Source organism: Alligator sinensis, unplaced genomic scaffold (assembly GCF_000455745.1).
Source record: "Alligator sinensis unplaced genomic scaffold, ASM45574v1 scaffold569_1, whole genome shotgun sequence".
NCBI lineage: Eukaryota > Metazoa > Chordata > Crocodylia > Alligatoridae > Alligator > Alligator sinensis.
Window position 1 is genome coordinate 2833730 of NW_005841914.1, and position 22383 is coordinate 2856112.

Here is a 22383-nt window from a genome sequence, read left to right on the forward strand (position 1 = left end):
CCCTAGGCGGCATCCGCCCGCAGGCATCTGGCTCAGGTGGTCCTGGGGGGCATTGCAGCTGCCAAGGGAAGCACTGGGTCCTTGCACAGCTCAGAAATGCAGGCAGGCTCCAGCAGCACGGGAAAAGAAAAAGAACTTGGGCAGAGCCTGCCTTCCTGGGCTGCTGCCAGACTGCTTGCACAGGCTGCCTGCAGAGCCCCTGAGCTGTACAGAGCCCGATGCTTTGCTCTGCGGCTGTAGGGCGGCAAACTAAAATTCCTCAGAGGAGTTTTTGCTATGCCCCAAGTCATTTATGGCGCAGTATGCCGCCGAATTTGCTACAGTGGCTGGAATTATTGTGCAATACACCGCCGATGCATGCAAACACCACCACCATTAAAACGGTGCAACAGCATTGAACCCGCTTTAAAGTGTCGTGCACACATGCCCCTCATTTAGTCTACACACAGCCACTGACTTTCAGTGGGATTTAAACACCCAAGTTACTTTTGTGCTTTTGAAAATTTTACTCTTTAATGGAATCAACGGGCCAGTGATTTCTCACTTAATTTGTTGCCATCTCTGAGGTGTAAAGATTATCTCCCAGTTTTTCACGTACCCTTGCAGTCCATATTTTCTGCTTTATCTTTTATCCATAAATGCTGCAGTTCAGTCCGTGAGATGGAATTCTTTCTGTCTATATTAGGTGGTGTGTTTGCATTCCAGTGCAGGAAATATTACAGTTGAAACGTTTTTTTTTCCCAACCTCTTTTTTTTTTCTTTTTGCAGGGAGATAAGTCATGCAGTCCCAGACATATCAATTCATGGTAATCTATCATCAGTCCATTGCTCCCTGGATTTGAGCAAATATAAACTGATTCGAGGGCTATTAGAGAACAACCTTGGGGAACCTACAGAAGAGTTCATGAGACCCTATGATTTGCAGGATCCAAGAATTCATGTGAGTGAAACTGTGACTTTATGCAACTTAAATTCTATATGGAAACATTTGAGTTCTGTTTGGTTAAGAATATACACAGAAATCTTTTCCTATGCTTTGTTAAATGACAAACTGGGTTTTACTGTTAGGAGGAAGATTTTTCTCAGCTGAACAGTGACAGGTTATAAAGCTCTCTGTGTGGATATATTTTGGGAATTCCAAGTCAATTAAAAGTATAAAGAAGGAAGCATGTTTTTATCAGTTTTGTCACAACATAACCAGTTACTGTATTGGTAACTTCCTTTTGTTTAGGCATTTTGTGGCAGGGGCCTGAATATTTTATGTCTGTAAGGCCCAGCATCAAATGCAGCAAGACTGGATGGAATGAATGAGCATCTCTACACACACTCTGGAGTGGAGGGGGATGCACTTTAATTAAAGCGGCACTCAATGAACTTTAGTTAAAGCGGCCCTGCTGCCATTTTGAAACACAGGGACGCTGAATACATGCGGCGCAGAGGCTGCTGCAGTGTGCTAATTGGCATGCTGCAGCAGACTCGATTCATTTATTGTATTATAACTGTGTACATGGAAAACAAGATGGATCAACAACATTTGACTGTCTGAGCTATTCAAGCTAAGTTAGATTAATTGAGTCTGCTCTAATGTGTGCTAATTAGCATGTATTGGAGCAGGGGTCCGGCACAGGTATAGGTACCCCATATGCCTTTGCCCTTAGTTTTGGGGAGGAATTGCTGCTGACTTCATTATTTCTTCTTTCAACTTTGGGAGCAGAGGGGAGGGATTCTGTGTATTACTGTTCCATGGCACAGTTATCCCCTGTCTTCCATGGAGACAAAGCCACATTTTATGATTATGTTCTAGAAAACACGTAGCATGCCCTTTAGATGTTACAACTATTTGGCGAAGGCCCCACGATACTAACCTGTTGTCCTTTCAGGGTTTGGTGAAACGTCTGGCATGAAGAGTACTGTATTAAGAAATAAACGTGTTGCATAGGTAACAAAAGGGAGGGAGGTCCTGATAGAAGGTACTTGGAACAATTTGACATTGTCCTTGTCCTAGCCAGCACTGTCCTGGAAACTGATTACACTTATTCTAGCTTTTGGTTATAGTACTGAAATATATTTTTTCTGGTGTATGTTAATAAAACTCAATTGAGGAAAAGCTAGAGGACATAAATGTTCATTAGGAACTCCTAAAATCAGAGATTGGAAATAACCTTGATGTTCTATTTTCAGACTGTGCTGAGTGGTGAAGTGTATACCTCTATGACTTTCCTCATAGACATGGTCAACGTGAGTCTGGAACTGATGGATCCAAAAGGAAAGGATGGACGCAGCTCATTAGCTCGGTATGACTGTAGCGGCATTTTAAAGTAATAACTTTTTTAATGTTCCATTTTTGTGAGAGTTTTTAAAGAATTCTAGCTTATTGAAATATTTAGCAACTTAAATATGTGTACGGTATGCATAAGCTGAAGGCAGTCTGAATTACAAGGTTTCATGTAAAAGGACCATTTTGCTACTAAAGACCATAGTTAAGTTGGCCTACAAAGTTGGAGCCATCAGAAGTGCCCTAACCCCACTAGGTGTGAATTTTCAGGACTCCTGGCAACCTGACAGGTTCAAATCATGGGTGAGCTACTCGTGCCTTTATCCTTTCAAAACAAATGCAATATAGGCAGTTTACGGTATACAGGTTGGCTCTGGGTTTTCACCTTACATATCCTCTCCGCTTCTGTCTTTGATATGCTTATGCAGTGTGCTTATTATATGTCTGCCTAGACCACCTACGTTGTAGGCAACTGTATTTCAGTAATGTTAAATGAATTAGACATTGCTTGAATTGTTTTCATTTCAAATTACCTCTATTCTCTATTGTTATGAACTACCATTAGTTGTAATATTTATGCAGGTGAGCAATATAGTAGTGACAATGTTTGTAGCTGATGCTGGTATTCTTCAAGTGTTCACAAAAAAAATCCTTTGGTTATATTTTCTACATGGGTTTAATATAAACAATCCAAATGACTGATAGGAGAAAAATGGTTTGGAAGAGTCCTAGATTAACTAGTTTCTTTGCTTTCGTATGTCAGGTTTGACTTCAAGAAATCCAAGCTGCTTTTTGAGAGTTTTTCAAATCAAGCAAAATCTGTAAACCTGGTTTCCCATTCTATGATGGCCTTTGACACTCGATATCCTGGACAGAAGAGTACTCTCAGTGTACCCAATGTATTCAACTGCATTTTTCAGTCATCAAGGAACACTGCTAATCAAGGAGCAATACAGATTGAGTTGCATTTCAGGTAAGTGAACTTAGGATCTTTTTTTTTTTCCTTTGTAAGATGTCAGGATATGAAATGGATTTTGGAAAAATAAGTGCCTACAATAGGCAATTACTTATCCAATATCTCTGGCTTTAATGCAATAGTTTCTTAATAACATAAGAAATAAATCCAAAGTTGTTTCTTAAATCTCCTTGTTACCTGTATAAATACTTACTTTGAAATCTGCAAGTATATATGCATTGATATAGCTAAAGGCATAGGCTCTGATGAACCATTGTATATGACTTGGGGTGAAATCTTGGCCCTGTTGGGATCTCACTGACTTTGGTAAAGTCAGGTTTTCAGTACTGCATCAACTGGATTTGTATGAGTGGATGAAGAGGTGTGCAATCGAATTTAACCAACCTGTTTGTTTTCTGTCTAGAAGTCCTACCTTTAACTAATGATTCAGTGTTATAAGTTATATTTATCAACCCCCCCACCCTTTGTTAGATGGCAGCAGTATTACTTCTTCCTTACAAATTCAGATACATGCTTGTACTGTTTAATTGCTTTAAAAAAAGAATCGCCTACCTATTTTGAAGCCTTTAGTCTGTTACAGCTTTATTTTAAATTATTCATATGTTATGCACCAGTTAAAATAAATTTCCAGTAGATGTCACTCTTGCCTCTTTCCTGGGAGTGAAATGATATAAAAAAAAAGATGCCTTGTCTACAAAACACAATTGCTGTGCTTCCTGCTGCAAAAGGACAGTATTCCTGTAGATTTTGCTTATCTAATCCTCCTTGAATGCTTGAGAGCATCCTAATTATAAGGCTTTAGCAGCAGTCACTTTCTCGTACCACTGTGGGGAGAAGCACCAGCAGTGGCTGGGTCATAGCACCTACTCGCTCACCTGTGACTTGAACGATCTCTGGGCCACAGCCTAAAAAGGTTGCCAACTGCTGATCTGGCTGATTTAGTGAAGTGGGAAGAGAAGCAACACTCTTATGATGTATTGTGCCTGGTTCCAGACAGACATATTGTCTAAAATTGGGCAAAGACGGGTCACTTGACCTCCATCTCTTTCAGTCTTTGTAAAAATTTGTATGATCTCTCTGTACAAATGTTGTGCAATTCACTTGTTCATGAAATGCTTTGAGATCTTCTGAAAGTCTCAAGAGCAGTGAAGTATGTTATATTTTAGTTCAGTTTCTGATGCACAAGCTTTTTTGATAGCTTGTTCTTTTTATAAGACTGTAATAGAAATCTGTATAAATTTACTGTACAGGTTCAAGCAATTCATTGTATTATAACTGTGTACGTGGCAAACAAGGTAGATCAACAACATTTGACTGTCTCATCTATTTAAGTTAAGTTAGAATAGCCATAGCTCTTTAGCAAGCACAGTTGTTTCAGAGGTTTTCAAGGGAGACTAATTGGACACTAAGGGCATGAACAAACAAATATTGCATTAAAAGCAGGGGAAGATTTACGATGCTTCAGCTGCTCCACTGCTTTGTATGTTTGCTCCTGTACTGCTTCCCATTTTAAGTGAAAGCTAAACTGAGGCAGCTTACCCGTGTTTGAAACCAGAATTAAATTATGGTTTCGGTTCAGCTTACTACAGGGTGAGAGAGAACACACAGAATAGCCACTGCAGAGCAGCTGGCCTGCAGCAAGCCCACTTTTAACATGGTATAATTTGTTTGTCTGTTCTTAACCTGCCATTTAGATGGATCAGAGGGTATTTTTCGTATTAAGATCTTTAGCTTTGGTCAAATCATATTGTAGGAAATATGTTTTGATATTTCAGGAATTTTAGTTTTAATTAAAAATGTTTCACAGCATGGGGACAGAGGCATGCAAATTATACTTTTTTTAGTGCTGAGTATATACTTGGCACTAGACAGAAGCTCTTGCGAGACTGCTGATAGTGTTATAGTGGCTTCTGCCATTGGAAGTATCCCAGAAAGCCAAGGAAGATTAAAGGATTTTACATAGGAAATAGTACATAGACATTGCATCTCACAGAGGAATTACAGCTCTCTAGGGATTTTTATTGTTTAGACTGTGTCTGATATAAAAATTGATTCATGGCATTTGAATGCTTGTAATATTTTTCCAGTTAAAATGACCAAACCACGATGGGCATTCCAGATGATGAAGTCAGATTTTTTTTTATCCCTCTAATCAGATATTCAAAACATGTTGCTAAAAGTTCTCTAAGGGTAGAATTTATTTTTTTTCAAGTGACAGAGAATCCGCCTGTGATAGGAAATGCAGTCAGGGTGTGAGAGGAGACCTGCTATAGAGGCACTGAGCTAGGTTGAAATTTTCATATACGATAACACCCAAATTTGATACTGAACAGATGTCAAAAAGTAACATTATATTCTAAAAGTTAACATCACCTATAACATGAGTACGGACTGTTTTCCAGGTGGTAAGAGTGATTATATAGTATATGAGGACATTTTGGCTCTTCTGTTAAGTTTTTTGTTCCTTGTGTATTTTGATGGCATGAAAAGTCTTTTGGTCTTTCGTCTCAGGTTTGTGTGCGCACAGTAAGCCGACACACCTAGGTTTTTCAAAGAGCTGTAGAATCTCTTAAGAATCCCAAAAGACCATTTGCAAGTTAATTATATTTGCACACGATAAATTAATATTACTTGCTACCCGGGGAATGTAATGTCAGTGTGGAAGGTTAGGTGCCAGAACTGGCAAGAGATTTTGAGGCATATTCTGAAAGGTCTTTTTTCTCTTTGACTAGATCTACTAAGGATTCCTCCTGCTTCACAGTTGTTCTGAACAACCTCCGCGTGTTTTTAATATTTGATTGGCTGTTCCTTGTTCATGACTTTCTACATACTCCAAGTGATTTTAAAAAGCAGGACACTGTCGCACCTTCCCAACAGCGCAGTTACAGCAGTGAAACAACTGTCCTTCCAAAAGCAGTGAAGAGTGGAGTAGTCACAAAACGTTCTTCGCTCCAGGTGTCTAATGAAAAGCAGCTGGAAGTCAGGATTAATGTAACAGGTAAATACATGCTGCTTTCTGCATACATAAAGAATAGGCAGTTTGCCATTAGGAGCTCTCCTGTTTAAATATAACAGAATAATGTTGAAGCAATAAAATACCAGGTGGTAGAGGAGCAGATGATAAAAAACCTCTATTGCTCTCTTAAAAAATGTTTAAAAATAATGTTTCTTTCATGCTTAAGTATGTGCCATTTATTTTGGTTAGGCACTGAATTTGTGGTGGTTGAGGACATGTCATGCTTTGATACCAGTGCAATTATTCTGAAAGGGACTACTGTTCTCACTTACAAGCCCAAATTGCTGGATCGTCCTTTCTCTGGCAGCTTTTTTGGTATTGAGGTAAGAAGAAACAATTCTGGTTTTATAAAGCGTTTAGTTAAACACTTGGTCAGTTCAGTAATGTGCCCTGTTAAAACCTAAATATGAAAGATTTCACAGTGGAATACTTTGCCGTTCGGTCTGTTTTTCCAGACTTTTTTCTGACTTTGTCAGATTTCCTCAGTCTCACGGTAATACAAAAATGGTTTCTGCTTTGCTTCTGCCACCACGTTCAAGTAATTAGTTAAAACTTCAGAACACTGTTAGTCAAGTATATTTTTCTAAGTGACTTGGCCTCCATACATTAACTTACATAGCCCCGATATCTGAAATGAAACTGCTCGACTATTTTATTTTTTTTTTTCCCAGGTTGGAGACAACATTCTGGGCAATGCCTTTGATAAAATTAATTTGTGCCTGTGAAAATTTTACTTCTGAGCAACAATGTGTATTATAACTTGTGTACGTGCACAATGTGTAACATTTAACTCGTGTATCTTTAATCTTCAGGTTAACTTCTTTTAATATGGATGGAAGTTATTAGCCATGCAGTAGCACTAAGTCTAACTATCCACCATGGAATAAAAAACACCCTTTGGATTTAAAGCTTGGTGTTTGATTCCTCAAAATGAGGGTCCTGACTCTGTGGTTGCACTTCAAAACATTTTTGAAAAATTTCCATTTATTCATCTTACAAATGGTACTTGATGAAGTATTTGAGATTTTCAGATTTGAAGTCTGAAAAGAAAGTCCATGTCAGTCTAATAGTTTCCTTTGTGATAATGATAAAAATACTGAAACACTAAATTATTGAGTGCTTAATGAAAGCCTTTCTCCTTCAGGCCATCAATTCAACTCCAGCTCAGGAGTGATAATTAGTATCTGATGGCTTTATAATGGCATGCTTGAAATCTGTTTTTCCATCTGTTTTATCCATCAACAAAAAAGCTACCACTGCAATTAAGGGTAATTGAATAATGTACTGATATTTTCAGGAGGGACTAAGAAGTGAATGGGTAATGAAGACTGATCCAGTCTACTGTTCCTTGTCCTCCATTCTCAGAAGTGATAGCTTTTTCTCAAGTGTGGGTGAAGCATTGTGGGGAAGCCTCCCTTCCCAGTCTGTTATGTTTTGTGGATGACATAAATGTCCAAGGCAGTGACTCTCAACCAGGGTGCTGTGGCACCCTGGGATGCTTTGATCCTTTTGAGGGTTCTGCGAGGTGCGGTGCAATGACACCACTGTTAGGTGTGCAGAAATGATTTACAAAATTAACTCAGAGATTTCAAATAGCAGTCCAGCATCAAAAACTTTCTGGTTTGTTGTTGTCTTTTTGAGTTTTTGCAAAAGAATTGCTCTATTACTTTTTTTTTTGTAATCAAAAAAATGAGTGAAAGTTTAGAGTTAGCATTTTCCAAGGGGTGCCATGAGTCTACAAGGATTGAGAACCACTGGTGTAAGAGCCTCAGTCGAATACCTTTTCCTAAATTTACACAAAAGTATTTAATTGACGGTTTGACAAAGACCTTAGTTTGTATGACATACATTTTTACAAAACCGTGTCAGTGAATTTAAGGATGAAGTAATAGGAAAGGGGTTTCTTAACAATAATACATTTGGGAAAGCTTTCTTGGTTTGTTTCATCTGCTTGTTCCCTTTCTAAATGGTGATCCCCGGAAGACTTTGAAAGGTTCACTGTGGCAGCAGAAGCAGAAAAATACCCTGTATCTGCAGTCTTTTGATTTTTCTTTCCCTTTTTTCCCCCCCCAACTCCTCCACCTTTCAATCGTTTTAGGTGTTTTCATGCCGCTTGGGAAATGAGCAAGACACTGCACTGTCCATAATTGATCCTGTACAAATTCAGATGGAACTGATTGGGAATTCTGCATACCCAAGTGGTTCAGGATTGCTGGATGCCTTCAATAGTGAGGATTTTCCACCAGTTCTAGAGGTATTACCAAGAAAATAAATGAAAAAAATTGTCAACCTACAAATGTTTAGGCTGATGCTGGAGACTCCGAAACGGTGCTTTTTCACATAGCTAAGAAAAGGATAAGGCAAGTCTTTAAAATAAATAGAGAAACAGGCACACAGACATTATTTTGGTGGTAAGAAAGGAGTGATTTCCCATGGTGTTTTTTAATTATTAGATATATTTATTAAAGAGAAGAACAACAACAGCAAAAATCCATTACTGCAAAAACACAAAGCTGTGACTTAGATTCCCAATGGTAACTTTCTGGTGTATGATCATATCTTAAAGTACTTTCTTTTGTAAGTCTGCCTGTTATCATGGCTTGTTAAAAAATACGTTTAGAGATATTATTTTTCCCTTTAAGCAAGCAAGCAAACAGTCCACCTGGTTTGAGATTTTAAAATAAATGGTACCAAACTTCTTCCTTACTGAAAGATCTTCTGCATGCACAAATGGTTCATCCTTTAGTTGTTGGCCTTGAGGCCTTTTAAAATTTATGCATTATTGGTTAATTACAGAAACTTGGCAGTTTTAACCATCTCATCTATTGTAGCTTTCCTGCTAGAAACGTGTTGCTACAAGATACAGTATGCAAAAATTACACAAATAGAATAAAAATGGTAACTTAAAACTTTAATCATACCAGTTTTTGTTTCGTTTAGATTCAGTTGCAAGCATTGGACATCAGACTGTCTTACAATGATGTCCAGCTGTTTTTGGCCATTGCAAAGTCCATCCCTCAGCAAACTAGTGCTGCCGTGCCTGACTCTTCCATCTCAGATGCTGAGAGTGCTGCTAGTAATCTTTCCAGTTCATCTTGGGCAAATGAGACCGTATCAATATTTGAAAGCAAAGAGGCATCTAAACACGCATTAGATCCTGTTCTTGGTATGCCTTTAACTATTAGACCAAAACCATTTTCCATGCTTTAAGGAGACTTCTGTGAGAAAAGCTGGATGTAATGTTTAACAACAGATGCTTGTAGTTTGGTTATATGAAATCTGTATTGCATCAGTTTAGGTATGCATGTGATATTGTTAGATAGTCAGTCTGCTTCTGTTATGAAAGTAGATTACTCAATTTTAGTTTATACTTGACTTGAATCAGTATTGCCTATCTTGATACAGTAGCAGGATGCAGTAATGCTTAGGTAAGAAACAGTACAAGGGGAGTGATGTTACTTTTAAATTGTTTAAGTGAATGAAACATTGGCCTTCCCCACTCCACTAGCAAGCTTTTATGGGTGTTAGGCTTTGCAAATGATTAAAATGCATGTGCAGTTGTAACTTGCCAAAAATAACCTGATACACAAGAATGAAAATGGCTATACCTTCTTCGCTGTTATTTAGGCAAAGTAGAACTGAAAATAGATGAGGAATCTTTCACTGCATGAAAGGGTTTAACATATGGATCCAAGAACAGTTAGTCCAAACTGTAATTAAGTGCCTATTCTTATGCCTAAGGCAGTTGATTTTTAGCCTGGTCTAAAATACAAAACATTAAACAAGTTTGCTGTTTGGACTGAAATATCCCTGAATCCTTAATATATGTATGTATTTTAAATAGAAGTACTTGGGGCTCTCAGAATTAGATCCATTTTTAAACAAGAGGACATCACATTTTTAAAATAAAGACAGGTAAAGCAACTACTTTATAGAGACTAATGCTTGACTTAATTACAGAGGTACAGCTGGCTCGACTTCAGGAACTGGGATTTAGCATGGATGACTGTCGCAAAGCACTTTTAATTTGCCAAGGTAATTTCAGATCTGTTCTATATGTAGTTTTAGTTTTGATCATGGTTTCCTGTCTTGCTACAGTGGAACAGTCAGACTAGCAGTTACTTGAGATGTAGACAAGTGCCCTCTACCTATTCTTCTACCCTTCTGTCACCAAAATATGGTTCATATATACTTCCTTCAGATACTTTTATTTTATGTCCTGTTACTATTTATATCTTGAACTGTGTTCTCTCTCATGTGTTTGTTGATTTAAAAGATTATTCAGAGAAGCAAAATGTCTCACTTTAAACATTATATACTACTCTACCCTGCTGTAGCAATCCCTCAACACTGATCACTGTTTTGCTGTAGTTGTATATGCGTTATCCTCCTCATTTACAGGTACTCAGATTTTAATCCAACAAAATGCTGTATTGCTCCCTAAAGAATAACGATGGTTTTCATGAATATGAAGTTATTTCGTAATTGTGTAACTTTCCTTGTTTTCCTGACATTAAACACCACTTTAGCCATTTGTTTTTGGGTTTTGTAGGGAATTGCTTTATATAAATACTTCTTCCATCAAACACATATTAAGTAAATGGGTTTTTTTGGTGTTGATTTTTTTTCCTTATCTTTTAAGGCCAGTTGAAAAAAGCAGCAAGTTGGTTGTTTAAGAATGCCGAACCTTTGAAATCCATTTCACCAGCCTCTCGTCGAGATAGCCAGGGAGCTGTGCCAGTTCAGTTTGTTTCTGGAGTGGAGATTAAAGCAGAAAGCATATGCATTTGTTTTATTGATGACTGCATGGACTGTGATGTCCCTTTGGCCGAGTTAACCTTTTCACGTGAGTTTCTTGCTTGCTTAATTGTCTTTTTAATCACTTATGTGATTGAAACAGTGGTTGGCAACATTTTCTAGCAGTGGACCAGAATGACCCGGCTTGGGTCCGAGGCAGACTGACGTTAAAACCTGGCCGCCACTACTACTGAAACTGATTTTTCGCTGCCCATGCTGCAGTCAGGTAGCAGAGTACTTCAGTGCTTGAATGTCCTCTGAAGCCACCAGATCCATGGCTGGATCCAGTGGCCCAACAGCCCAGATCTGGCCAGTTGCTGATTTCTGATTTTAAAGAATCCTGTGCCCGTTGCTGGATATGTTCCTAGTCTGCATTTCAGTCTGGTAGCACCAGAAAGATTTATTTTTTTTAAAAGAATATTTTTTTGTGTACTTTCTCTGCAAAGTAAATATAATTGAACAAATATGTTCGCTGTGTAGCTGAAGAATGGGTGGTGAATGTGAAATGGTTTTAGTCTGGGTACTGGTCGGGTCTAACACAGATCAGGGCTGTGTGCAAGTCTAATACAGGGCTGTTTGTGTTAAACAGTGAACAAGGGCATTGGAAGTTACTACTCCCCATTTTGCTGCCTTCCGTCCTTCCTGTTTCTGAACTCAAAATGCATTCTTTGTGAAAAAGTGATTTGGTGTTCACTAAGCACAGCCCACCTTTGAATAAAAGCCAAGGAGTCAGGGTGATTTTAATATAGGTTTTTTTTCCCTGTTAATTTTCTGTTTGCATTAGTAGGTTCTCTAATATAAAGTCTGACAGAAGGATGTGGGAGGCCGTGTTCTATTAAGAGGTAGATAATTAAGCCTTTATTAAGGAAGGAAGCTGGATAACTCTCTACCTAGACTTCTGGCAAAAGCTACTCAAGTATTTTTATATGTAGATTGCACAGAGGAAAGAGAAAAGAACATTTTCCACATTTAAAATAACTTGTAATTAAATCCTTTGGGATATTACCTTGCAGGGTTTATAATGTTTACTTGCTTTCTGATCACTGGTCCAGGACAGAACTTTGGGAAGTTTATAGGCACTGATAGCATTTGGACTGGTCTCCCTAACTAGCTCTCGAACTTCAAGAGATACTGGACCTTAAAATTATCTTGTGGCGGCTACCGTTTTGTTTTGTTTTCCTTGTCTTCTGTTGCACCAGACTTCTAGCACCAGCAACCTGCAAGATAGATTAAAGATAGAGAAAAATGATTTGTGATGATTGAAATTCAATGTTTCTAGTTATGTTCAGAGGACATTTATTCATGGTATTTGGATCCAACAGTGTTACTAAATTCATGATAGCTGAAAAAGGGAATGGAAAGATTGCAGTCAGATGCAAACAGTTTTTTGTATTGCTGCTGGACCGTTGGCGAGCAGTCTGCTCTCACAATTTACCAGTGGCCTGCCATACTTTTTTTTTGGCCATGCTTGACCCAAGAAATTGCTCACTTGCCCCTGAAATTTAACAGCTCTCTGGTCACAGAGGTTTTATATCTGAATCATAGTGGTTTTTGGTTTTGATGTCTTTATGGAAATCGAGGAATTTCTTAGTGATTTACTGGAGTTGTATATGTTATCAGTTTCGGTTTAAATATACCTGGCAACTTGACAGTAATGAGATTCGTTTTGTGCTTGTAGGAGATAACAAATGCAGGTTAAAAGTCAGAGGTCAGGACCATGTCTGCTTCTTTCTGTGCATAATGGCATACTTGTTGTGATTTGAACCCTGGAGTGCTTCAGTGCAAAAAAGAATTATTTGTACAGCTCCTTATTTTGTTTAAAAAGCACTGTTAGATATTTTTATACTATTCAGAAAAAAACCTATCCATTTCTTGTGACTGTCTCCTTGAAGGAAGGCCTCAGTCATACTTCTCTTGCAGTAGTATAATGTTCGCTTCTGTTACAGGTTTGAATTTTCTCCAGCATGTGAGAGCCAACCCTGAAGGCTATGCTCATTTTACACTCTCTGGAGATTATTATAACCGTGAGCTTTCGGGTAAATATAAAATATATCCATGTATATATTATTGTAGGATTTGGAAAGCAGTCTTGCATACTTTAGTAGTCTGGACTTCACTCAACATTAAATGTATGTAAGGGGGTAGGGGAGGGTTGCTGCATCAGCATGTGGTCTGTAAAGAAGAAGAAAAGCTTAACTTGAATGCATATGACAGAAACAGAAATTTAAAGGGATAGCGTTGACACGCATATCATGTTCGCTTTCCATTTTGGTGGTTAATTCTTTCGTTCAATCCTATTTGTCCTTTTTTAAATACAAGGACTATGAGAGCATCCAAGTAGATTTAAAAGATCTGCAAAAGGCAAGGATTTTCATGGGTAATATCTTTTATTGGACCAACTGCGTGGTTAAGGTGGACATAGGCAAGCTTTCAGGTATTACAGTACACGTCCTCAAGCACAGCAGCGTTAGGTAGCTGATGGAACAAAAAAATATCCGTTTAACCCATTTTAAAAAAATCACATTTTAAACCTGATAGAAGGGAACTGGGGCTCAACTTTTATGTGGGAAATGAGACCGTTATAGTCTTTTTAGATGAGATTCCTCAAAACAGAGTATAGGAGCTGTCATGGTTTAGTGCCCTGGCCCTGCACACTGCATGTAGCCTGTGGGCTGGACCTGGTGCTGCACACAGCATAGCGGGGTGGTCTGGGGTGCGCAGTACATGTGGCACCCTGCTAGACCAGCTCTGCGCATTGCCTCTGGCACCTGTCCAGATCAGGCCATGCCAGAACCAGCATAAAGGGCTGGGCTGGACGGGCACCACATGGATCATGCATCCCCTGTGCTGCATGCAGAACGTGCAGTCAGTCCAGCCCCACACTCTGCCTGCAGCATGTGCTGGCCCCAGAGCCTGCTGTGCACAGGGCTGGTACGGGGCACAGAACAAGGGGCCTACATCATAGGCTGCATGCTGTGCCCAGAGTGACCCCTTGTGCTGCCTGCAGTGCCAGGTCCTGCTCATGTGTAGTGTGCAGCACATGCCTCTTGCCAGCGCCAGGTGCACAGATGAGCCCTGGGGCTGGTGTCTGTTGTGTGTGGTGTGTAGGCTGGACCCTGCACCTTGGGTGCTGCACAAGGACCCACAGGCTCAGGTGGGACCCAGTGCCCCTCATCCTTCCCATTGGGCTTGGGTGAGTTTGATACTCCTAGTTTAGTGTGCAAGTGCACCAATGGCAGGGGACCAGATTTTGGGTTTACAAAATCTGATTTCTTAATGGGTCAACAGGAAGGACATCTTCAGAAATAAATTGGCAATGATAAAGCAATTAATTATCTTAGCAAACCAGAATAAACTGTTTCTTTGCTGTTTTTGCCATGTATCTTAAATCCTTCAGTTTCATGATAGTATCCATAAATATTTGCTGCCAAATTCTCTGTTATTGTACAGAATCCTATTGAAATTAATTTACGCTCATACTATTACTGAATTTTGTTTGAAGCTGTTAGTTCTTTCTAGTACTTGCCTTTATAACAGCACTTGGTATTTGCTGTGTTTCTCCTGTTTTGGACAACTTCCTACTGTTTGGGAATATGCTCAGCTAGCTGTGTGTGTGTGTGTGTGTACTATATATATAAAGTTCATCTTGAATGCTGATTGAAAACAAAGGGCCTTTTCATGAAGGTTTGTCTTTAGTGGGAACTTTGTACGTAAGCCGCTTTCCAATATGTGCTGCATAAGTCTGTCTAATAGATGTAACACTTTTGATATTGTTCTAAGGTTGGGAACCATTCATTGAACCATGGCCGTGTTCAGTGTCATGGCAACAACAGGCAGCCAGCCGCCTACATCCTTCTCGACTAAAGCTGGAAGTGAAAGCCAGACATCGTTTAGATATCAACATTACGTCGGTGTTGTTAGGTGCGTATAATAGCACTCTTAGACCATTATTATTCAACATAATAGCTCTTTGCGTGGAATAGACTTGACAGATCTCTCTGAGTACCAGTTTTTACTGCAGTCAAAGGCAAAGACTTGGCCTAAAGCTCTCAAGATTTTTTAGATGGCTAAACTAGGCAGGTGTTCATTCTGACCATCAACATATTATCAGAGGCTATGAGAGCGTGCAGACTTCAATTACATATTTCAGAACTTAATAAGCACTCCATCTTTGGTCATTTGAAGTCAACAGATTTTGTGCCAAGTGTAATTTATTAATGAAAAACAGGCTTTTATAAAACTTTCCATCTAGAATTACAGGCAGTCCTCGACTCTACTCTTTCGTACTTACAACATCTATAAATTGACACCTTGTTTCAACTTTCTCGCATCTGTTTCGACTTTACAACACTTGATCCAACGCCATGCCATGTCAGCGAACAAGTTCTGTGTCACCCATCTCCCTGGAGAACATCTGTCCAAACCTGCTTGGACGCTTTCTTTAAGAAAGCAGATGAGACTCCAGAAAAACCTGCAGCTGGGACTCCTGAGAAGACTCCAGCCAAGAGCCAGCCCTTCAAAAAGTCCAGCAAAGTCACCTCAAAGAAGTCCTTCCAAATCAATATGATTGCTATTTACAATATAAGTACACTAATGTAGCTATATTTCTCATCTATGATTGATTGAGTACAAAATTCCTGGTTATTTTTGGTGAAAATAGGGTATCGGGCTTTGGTTCAGGAACCAATCCCCCATTATAACGTTGTTTCCTATGGGAAAATCGGTTCCGAGTTACAATGTTTCAACTTAAGACGTGGTTTTCAGGAACCAATTGTGACCTAAGTCCAAGGACTGCCAGTATTGTGATAACCTTAGCAATTTGTAGAAAGCTGGCAGGTATAGTATATGACCGCTCACTTGATCCAGATATGATGCATATAGATATTTCTGCACAAAGCCAGAGCTGTGAAGCAGTTCGAATTTTGACTTCATTTTAAAATGAGAAGTGATTACTGCTTTGAAAGGGGTGTACTTGGTGTTGGTCTGAGACAAAAAGACATACAAAAAACTAGAACTCCTGGTTCCAAAATGATACCTTTTATTAGACCAACTGGAAAATGGCAAGAAAACTGTCCTTTTCTGCAAGCTTGCAGAAACCTTTCCCGAAAGCTTACAGAAAAGGACATTTTTCTTGCCATTTTCCAGTTGGTCTAATAAAAGGTATCATTTTGGAACCAGGGGTTCTAGTTTTTTGTATGTCTTACTGCTTTGAAATACACTTACGAAAGAGTGCCAAAAACTTGCAAATGTAGCTCCAAAGCATTACACGCTGTGCCTAGAACAGATGTGGTAAATAAAATGAATTTTATTTTATTTTTATTTACTCCTTGCACATGTGATATTACCCCCAAGATCACTTAAAAGAAAGCAAATGATATGATTTTGTTAAGCCTCATAATTTAGAGTTTGTGATGTAGCCAAATTCAATACATGGGTACAATGGAAGGTGGCTGCTTTGTGAATACCGTTGCATTTTCTTGAATGGCAAATTTCATGTAACCAGTGAAAGTTAACTGTTCCAGCCAACAGCTAGAATGACTTCAAAGTGACTTATTCTGTTTGATGTGGAAGAGGGATTTTAGGAACACATTTTAATGACCTAGCATGGGTACTTTATTCAAGTGTTAGCTTACTTTAAGCTCTGTTCTTATTTCTTGCTGTCTTTGTTTATATCGCTCTAGAACAGTATACTTGCACCAAACAGTCATGGATGGCAGATTACTGTAAACAGGACAAAGAGGAGGACACGGTCGTATCAGAAGATTGGATGGGCTCTTCTGTGGACCCACCATGTTTTGGACAGAGTATGATGATTGCTAGTCACATTTCTTTTTTTGAAATGCTTGTGATGTAGGCAACAACTTCTTTTAAAATGTTACAAATGCAAAGCTTGGTTTTTATCAGCGCTTGGTGCCTTTAAGGAATGCATGGTAAAAAATGTGTGTTAATTTCTGCTTTATGGCCATAATCCCTTGAAGAGCATTTTCAGTTTTAATGAGAAAGCTGCACTACTAATTTCACCTCTCTTTTTCTGTCAGGCAGACTGTTGGGTAAAACAGTGGAGGAGAAAGTAGGGTAGAAGTGTGGCAGCTGCTGCGTGTCCAGCTCTGGGGAGGAGTGTATCTCATGTTTTTCAATAGTGGCCTCCCTTGCTCATTATAGAATAGTGCTAAAGGTTTCCAAAGAAAGCCTCTCCACTTTACTTATCATGAAGGATGATAGCTTTTGACTCATTACCCTCAGGATTAAGAAGGTAGAAACAAAGGGACTCTAGTGCCGAATGTGAAACCTGCCACCTTCCCAGGGCAAGTTAAAGATAGTGCAAGGATCTGACCCTATTATTTTTCATGTACTCTGGTTCCTTCCTCTGTGCTGACTCTTATTCCTCTTTGACTGTTGAACTGACAGCTCTTTTTTGGACAAGAGAAAAACAAAAAGCAGGTTTTGCTGTTTTGTGTCTCCTTTGCAGTATGACTTGGAGACTTCCAAGAATTAATGTTCAGTAGTACAGGAGCCACCTAACAACAACAGAGAAAGAGGTGTGTGGTCTGTTCAGCTGGCACGGAGTGGTCAGATTTCACCTGTCAGAGCTCTTTAGCTGAAGAAGAAGGACAATTAGTTTCCCTTCTTGCTGAGCATACCAGTTTTCTGCAAGTTCTGAAATTCTTGGGGAATGCTGGTTCTCTGTGCCCGAGCATCATTCGACTGCCACGTGTGCCGCCTCTGCATAAACATAACCTTTCAAAGTAGCAAACCCCATGTTTGAATTTCAAACTGTACACGTCTCCTTTATTTACAGTTTTTGTTTTTTTTTATGCTATGGTGGTATATTTAAACCTGGCACTTCTAATCTCACTGCCAGAGTCAGTAGTGAAGCTACACATAAAAGTAGTGATTTTACACCGTACATCGATTCATTTCGGATCCCTCTAACACTTGCATTATTAATTTATGGATTCCTTTTGCTAGTGAGTAGGTGACCATAAATAATAAAGTACCCCCTTTCCTTAAGCAAAAAAGATGATCCTTGTAGACTGTATATTTTGTTGAAACAGTTAAGAAATAAACAATGTTTCTTAGTCCCAATAGTTAAATTAAGATTTGCTTAGTTTAACATGATTGAATTTCTGAATGAAATTATATTAAGTCTCGTAATGGCTTTGTTTTCCCCGTTACTTTCACGAGAGCATAGTTTATAGTAGCTCCTGACACTTCTCCCAGTATGTTACAAGGAGTTTTTCCTGCAAGGGATAGAAAGTCACCAGGTCAGAATTTAGCACAAGGAAACGGGTACTGCTGCGTTGCAGATTGCATGGTGCCAACTGTCTATAACTTTCCTCGTTCTTGTATGCATATCGGTGAAGAATCTACCCGTGTATCTGCATTTTTCCTTACCTGCTAACTTTGTCTTTCCTGTCTGCCAGGCCTTCCCCTGGTCTACCTTAGAACTAGGAGTACAGCCAGTTTGACTAACCTAGAACATCAGATCTATGCTAGAGGTACTGTACTATAGAGAGAGAGAGAAGAGAATGTTTTGTGTTTGCTAAGAAATGTCTTGTACAATAAATATGCACTGAATGTACGATTTGCCTGTAAATAAACCTCTAATCCTTGTATATGAAAGCTAACAAGGGCCTTGCTTATTAGCTTTCTTTTCCCCCTGCTAAGCACCCTATATTTCTCTCGTGCCTCTCTGGGTATGTCAGCAAAGAGAGGATCAGGCACCCCTGACTAGGAAGCATCTCTCCTTGGGGAAAAGAAATCAAAATAACAGATGTTGTAAGGCTGTTGTAAGCCCATTTCCTAGACAAAAGGATAAAAAATTGGTAGAAATTTCTCGAGATATAAACAAGTCCTGTAAAGACAGTACTTAAACGCTAAGATGATCTGATAGTCTATTCAGTAAACATACTCTTCCTGCAGTTGTCACCCGTAGTTGAAATGTTAGGATGCTTTGAGAAGCATATTTATTCATTTTCAGTGTGCATTACAAGGTAAAAAAAATATTAAGAAGTGAAATTATAATTTATCTGTCTCATGTTTAACTTCCACAATCTCTTTGGGCAAAACTTTCCTGTTTTAAAGTAAGATTTTGGATTTGTAGCATTACGGAAAAATAAATAACACCGTTTTCACGTGGGAAATTGTCCTATGACATGTTAACAGATGGGTGGGGAATGCCTCCTATAAATCCACATTTGCAGTCTGTTTACATCCCTCTTCATAAATATTTACCCTTAGGGGTACACAGACAGTTCACAGAATTCAACAAAAAAAATATCAGGACAATATAGGGATTAAGTTTTTCTTAGAAGCAATTTCATTCGTTTAGAAGAGATTGTGTAACCTTGACATGTGCCCATTAAATGATTCACTAATACGTGGAGAAAATTGTACGCAAAAGGAAGGTGACCCTGTGGGGAAGATTAGCCTATGTAAGAATTTGGTCCAAAACTTGTTTGCTGGAAAACAAATGTTTTGTGCTCCTAGGACTGGGTCTAATGAGAATTGCTACAAAAAGAACATGACTAATTGATTTGTGTGGTGTGGGGGAAAACACATTGAGCTGTGATTTCTGATGTCTTGAGAGTATGCAATCTACACAGCATGCTCTTACTTTAAAGATTATCACACTGTGGAGACTTAGGCCTCAACCCTCTTAAATCTAAATCAACATCTGATTGACTACCAGCTTAAAAGTACATCAGGTTTTTGCTCTGCCATTTTATGTAGCCAGAGCCAAATTTGTAATGGCTTAAGTCAGGTCTGTTGTTGGAGACGACTTGTGCATTTATGATTAGGCAGAAGATGAACTGTTGATCTTGAACTGGATTTTTTTGCCACTGAAACGAGAGGAAATTCTGACATCAGTTTTAATGGAATCAGAATCAAGTCCTAACTAGTATTATGTAAATCACAAACCATCTTTGTCATTCAGTGTTTTGGAGGAAAGTTGAATCTGATGAATGGTAACATGTTCAAGGACTTTATTTTTACAAGAGAGCGTTGTGTAAAGAGACTTTTAAAGGTTCCACATTCTTGAACCTTCTAGACCAGTCTTATATTTTTACTTTTGGGTTACCCCTTTCATGCAGCAGCTTCCCAGTTATTCCCTAGTTTTGCACTGTGGGAATTAAGATTGAAAGGAATTGTATGGTTTGACAATATTTTGGACCTTAGAATATAAAGAAACGTTCAAGTAAGTAAGGGCTTGTGTATACAGGGACATTTAACACAATCCAGATTAACTACCAATATGACTTTAAAGTTTATTAATGTACATCGTAATACAGTTTATTTGGACATTCTTATTGAGAATTAATAGCCTTAATTCGGTTTAACTTAATTCACCTAATTACCGTTCAAGTTTTTAAAGTGAGTCTGAAAAGAGAAAAAATGCATTTTCTGCCTTTTCACTTGCTATCCTACAGGTAATGAAAGACTAGAGTTTACTTATTGTGCTCTTGTTTCTGGCCTTGTCATTTAAAAGACTGTATGCTGAGCACTGTTGGTTTTGGTTTTTCAGAATGTTTATATAACATCATGTTGCAGTATTTTCTAAGAGTACTACATCTACTGAGCAGCCACTCTGCGTGCTTTGTAAAGAATTCTTTGACAGTTTGTCAGTAAGAATCAGTCGCATAAAAAACCCCACAAAACACACACAGTTTGTTAGTAGATTTCACTGAAATAGGAAAGGGGAATTTAGCCTTCTGCTCTTTGTATTAAATTGTTATTAACATAGATATGGAAGGCACAAAAGACAGTAGAGGAGCCTCATTTTTCAATGACTAACTTTTAGTTTGGAACTCTTAACTACTTCAGTTGATGTTTGAATAAATTTAGGTTGGTTTGGTTTTATTCTTTATTATGCAGCTTTATAAGCTTAGTTCCATTGAGAATGTTTCGACCTTGCAGCCTTTGTAGAATCATAGAAAACGAGGGTTGGAAGGGACCTCCGGAGGTCACATCTAGTCCAATCCCCTGCTCCAAGCAGGACCAGCCCCAACTAGATCATCCCAGCCAAGGCTTTGTCTAGCCAGGTCTTAAAAACCTCCAAGGATGGAGACTTTTTGTAAATGACACAAATTGCTTTTAAGTGCAAGGTGAATGTCTTGAAGGGTGTATAATAGCTGACATTAAAGTTTTTTCTAATGGCTTAAATCCAACTTAAGATAGTAGTAATTGAATGTGGTGGCTACATTTCTGAGAATTTGGAGCCTGGAAAAAAAGCTGTTATTTTGAATCCAGTTCCTAATTGTGCAGCTGTCAGCATAATCACTATACTGAAGATGCAGACCTTCATACCAGTGGTGTTCCTCCCCTGGCCCGTTGGTCAGATCTTGTCTGTGGATCCATGTCACCTGGCCCACTGGGTTTCCCACAGGTCTGAAACTTTGGCAGTGAGGGAGCAGTGGCAGTTAATTGCTGCTCTCTTGTTGCCAAATGTCCTGACCCGTGGGGAGCCCCTTAGGCCAGATAGTATGTCCTGGTGTGCCTGCAGGGCTGATCAGATGGGTGCATGCACACCAGGTGAACAGGTTGAGCACCATTGCTTTATAGATTTGGTATAGACACCAAGGAATGAGTGAACTTTTTTTTTTTTTTATTTCCACAGGACCCCTTTGATATAGGACAGGGTGGTCAAATTAGTGAATCTGTGTGGAGGAAAAAATGTCTATATTCACTCTGTAACCGTCTTGTGTATTTAAAACTAGTACTGTCCATTTGGCACAAGGACTCCATAGACACGTAAAAAGAAAAAAGCAACAAACATGCTTTTATTTCTCTGCCGTTCTACGTGTTACAAGTTCTACATGTTTCTTCTTTCCCTTTGGGCAGGTTTGAGTGTTGTAGACCTTTTTGTGTGTCTGTCAAGTTTCATGAGTACCTAGAATATTTCTGTGAGATGTGTTTAATAACGTTTTCTTACTCTGTAGCTGAAATGAAGACCCCAAAACGCAGACAACCCTTTGTGCCATTTGCTCTGAGGAATCACACTGGATGTACCCTGTGGTTTGCCACTCTAACTACTACACCTACCCGGTAAGGAGCTAGTATAATGACATTTGTGATAATGTGTATCGTGCCTGCTTTAGGGACTAAGGAAGATGGATACTTTTTCTATTATTATAGCTCAACTTTTCTGGCAGATGTCCCTCCCCCACCCCATCCTCGTTGCCCCTTCCCTCCACCCCTACTTTTAAAAAAGGGGTCTTAATAATGGTTAATATAAAACCAAAAGGAAGCATGGAAATTCATCCTAAATTAAAAATATTCTGTTTCTAAAGTTTCCAGTACAGTTAGTGTTAAAAATCG

At 38.9% G+C, this 22383-nt stretch overlaps 1 protein-coding gene across 5 annotated transcripts in view; it reads left to right on the plus strand.

Annotated features, from left to right (window-relative positions):
* Window positions 1-22383, plus strand: part of VPS13D (vacuolar protein sorting 13 homolog D) — a 187331-nt gene that overhangs the window by 46829 nt on the left and 118119 nt on the right. For 4 of the 5 annotated variants that reach the window (XM_025198111.1, XM_025198112.1, XM_025198113.1 and 1 more), the window contains 14 exons: window positions 769-940; window positions 2182-2294; window positions 3039-3248; window positions 5984-6249; window positions 6457-6590; window positions 8366-8521; window positions 9208-9433; window positions 10228-10302; window positions 10910-11113; window positions 13011-13100; window positions 14845-14985; window positions 16746-16868; window positions 18489-18563; window positions 22005-22110. In XM_025198111.1, coding sequence (XP_025053896.1) covers window positions 769-940; window positions 2182-2294; window positions 3039-3248; window positions 5984-6249; window positions 6457-6590; window positions 8366-8521; window positions 9208-9433; window positions 10228-10302; window positions 10910-11113; window positions 13011-13100; window positions 14845-14985; window positions 16746-16868; window positions 18489-18563; window positions 22005-22110 — 2091 coding nt within the window. The remainder of the gene's footprint in view (window positions 1-768; window positions 941-2181; window positions 2295-3038; window positions 3249-5983; window positions 6250-6456; window positions 6591-8365; window positions 8522-9207; window positions 9434-10227; window positions 10303-10909; window positions 11114-13010; window positions 13101-14844; window positions 14986-16745; window positions 16869-18488; window positions 18564-22004; window positions 22111-22383) is intronic. The other variant, XM_025198115.1, reaches the window with a different exon arrangement.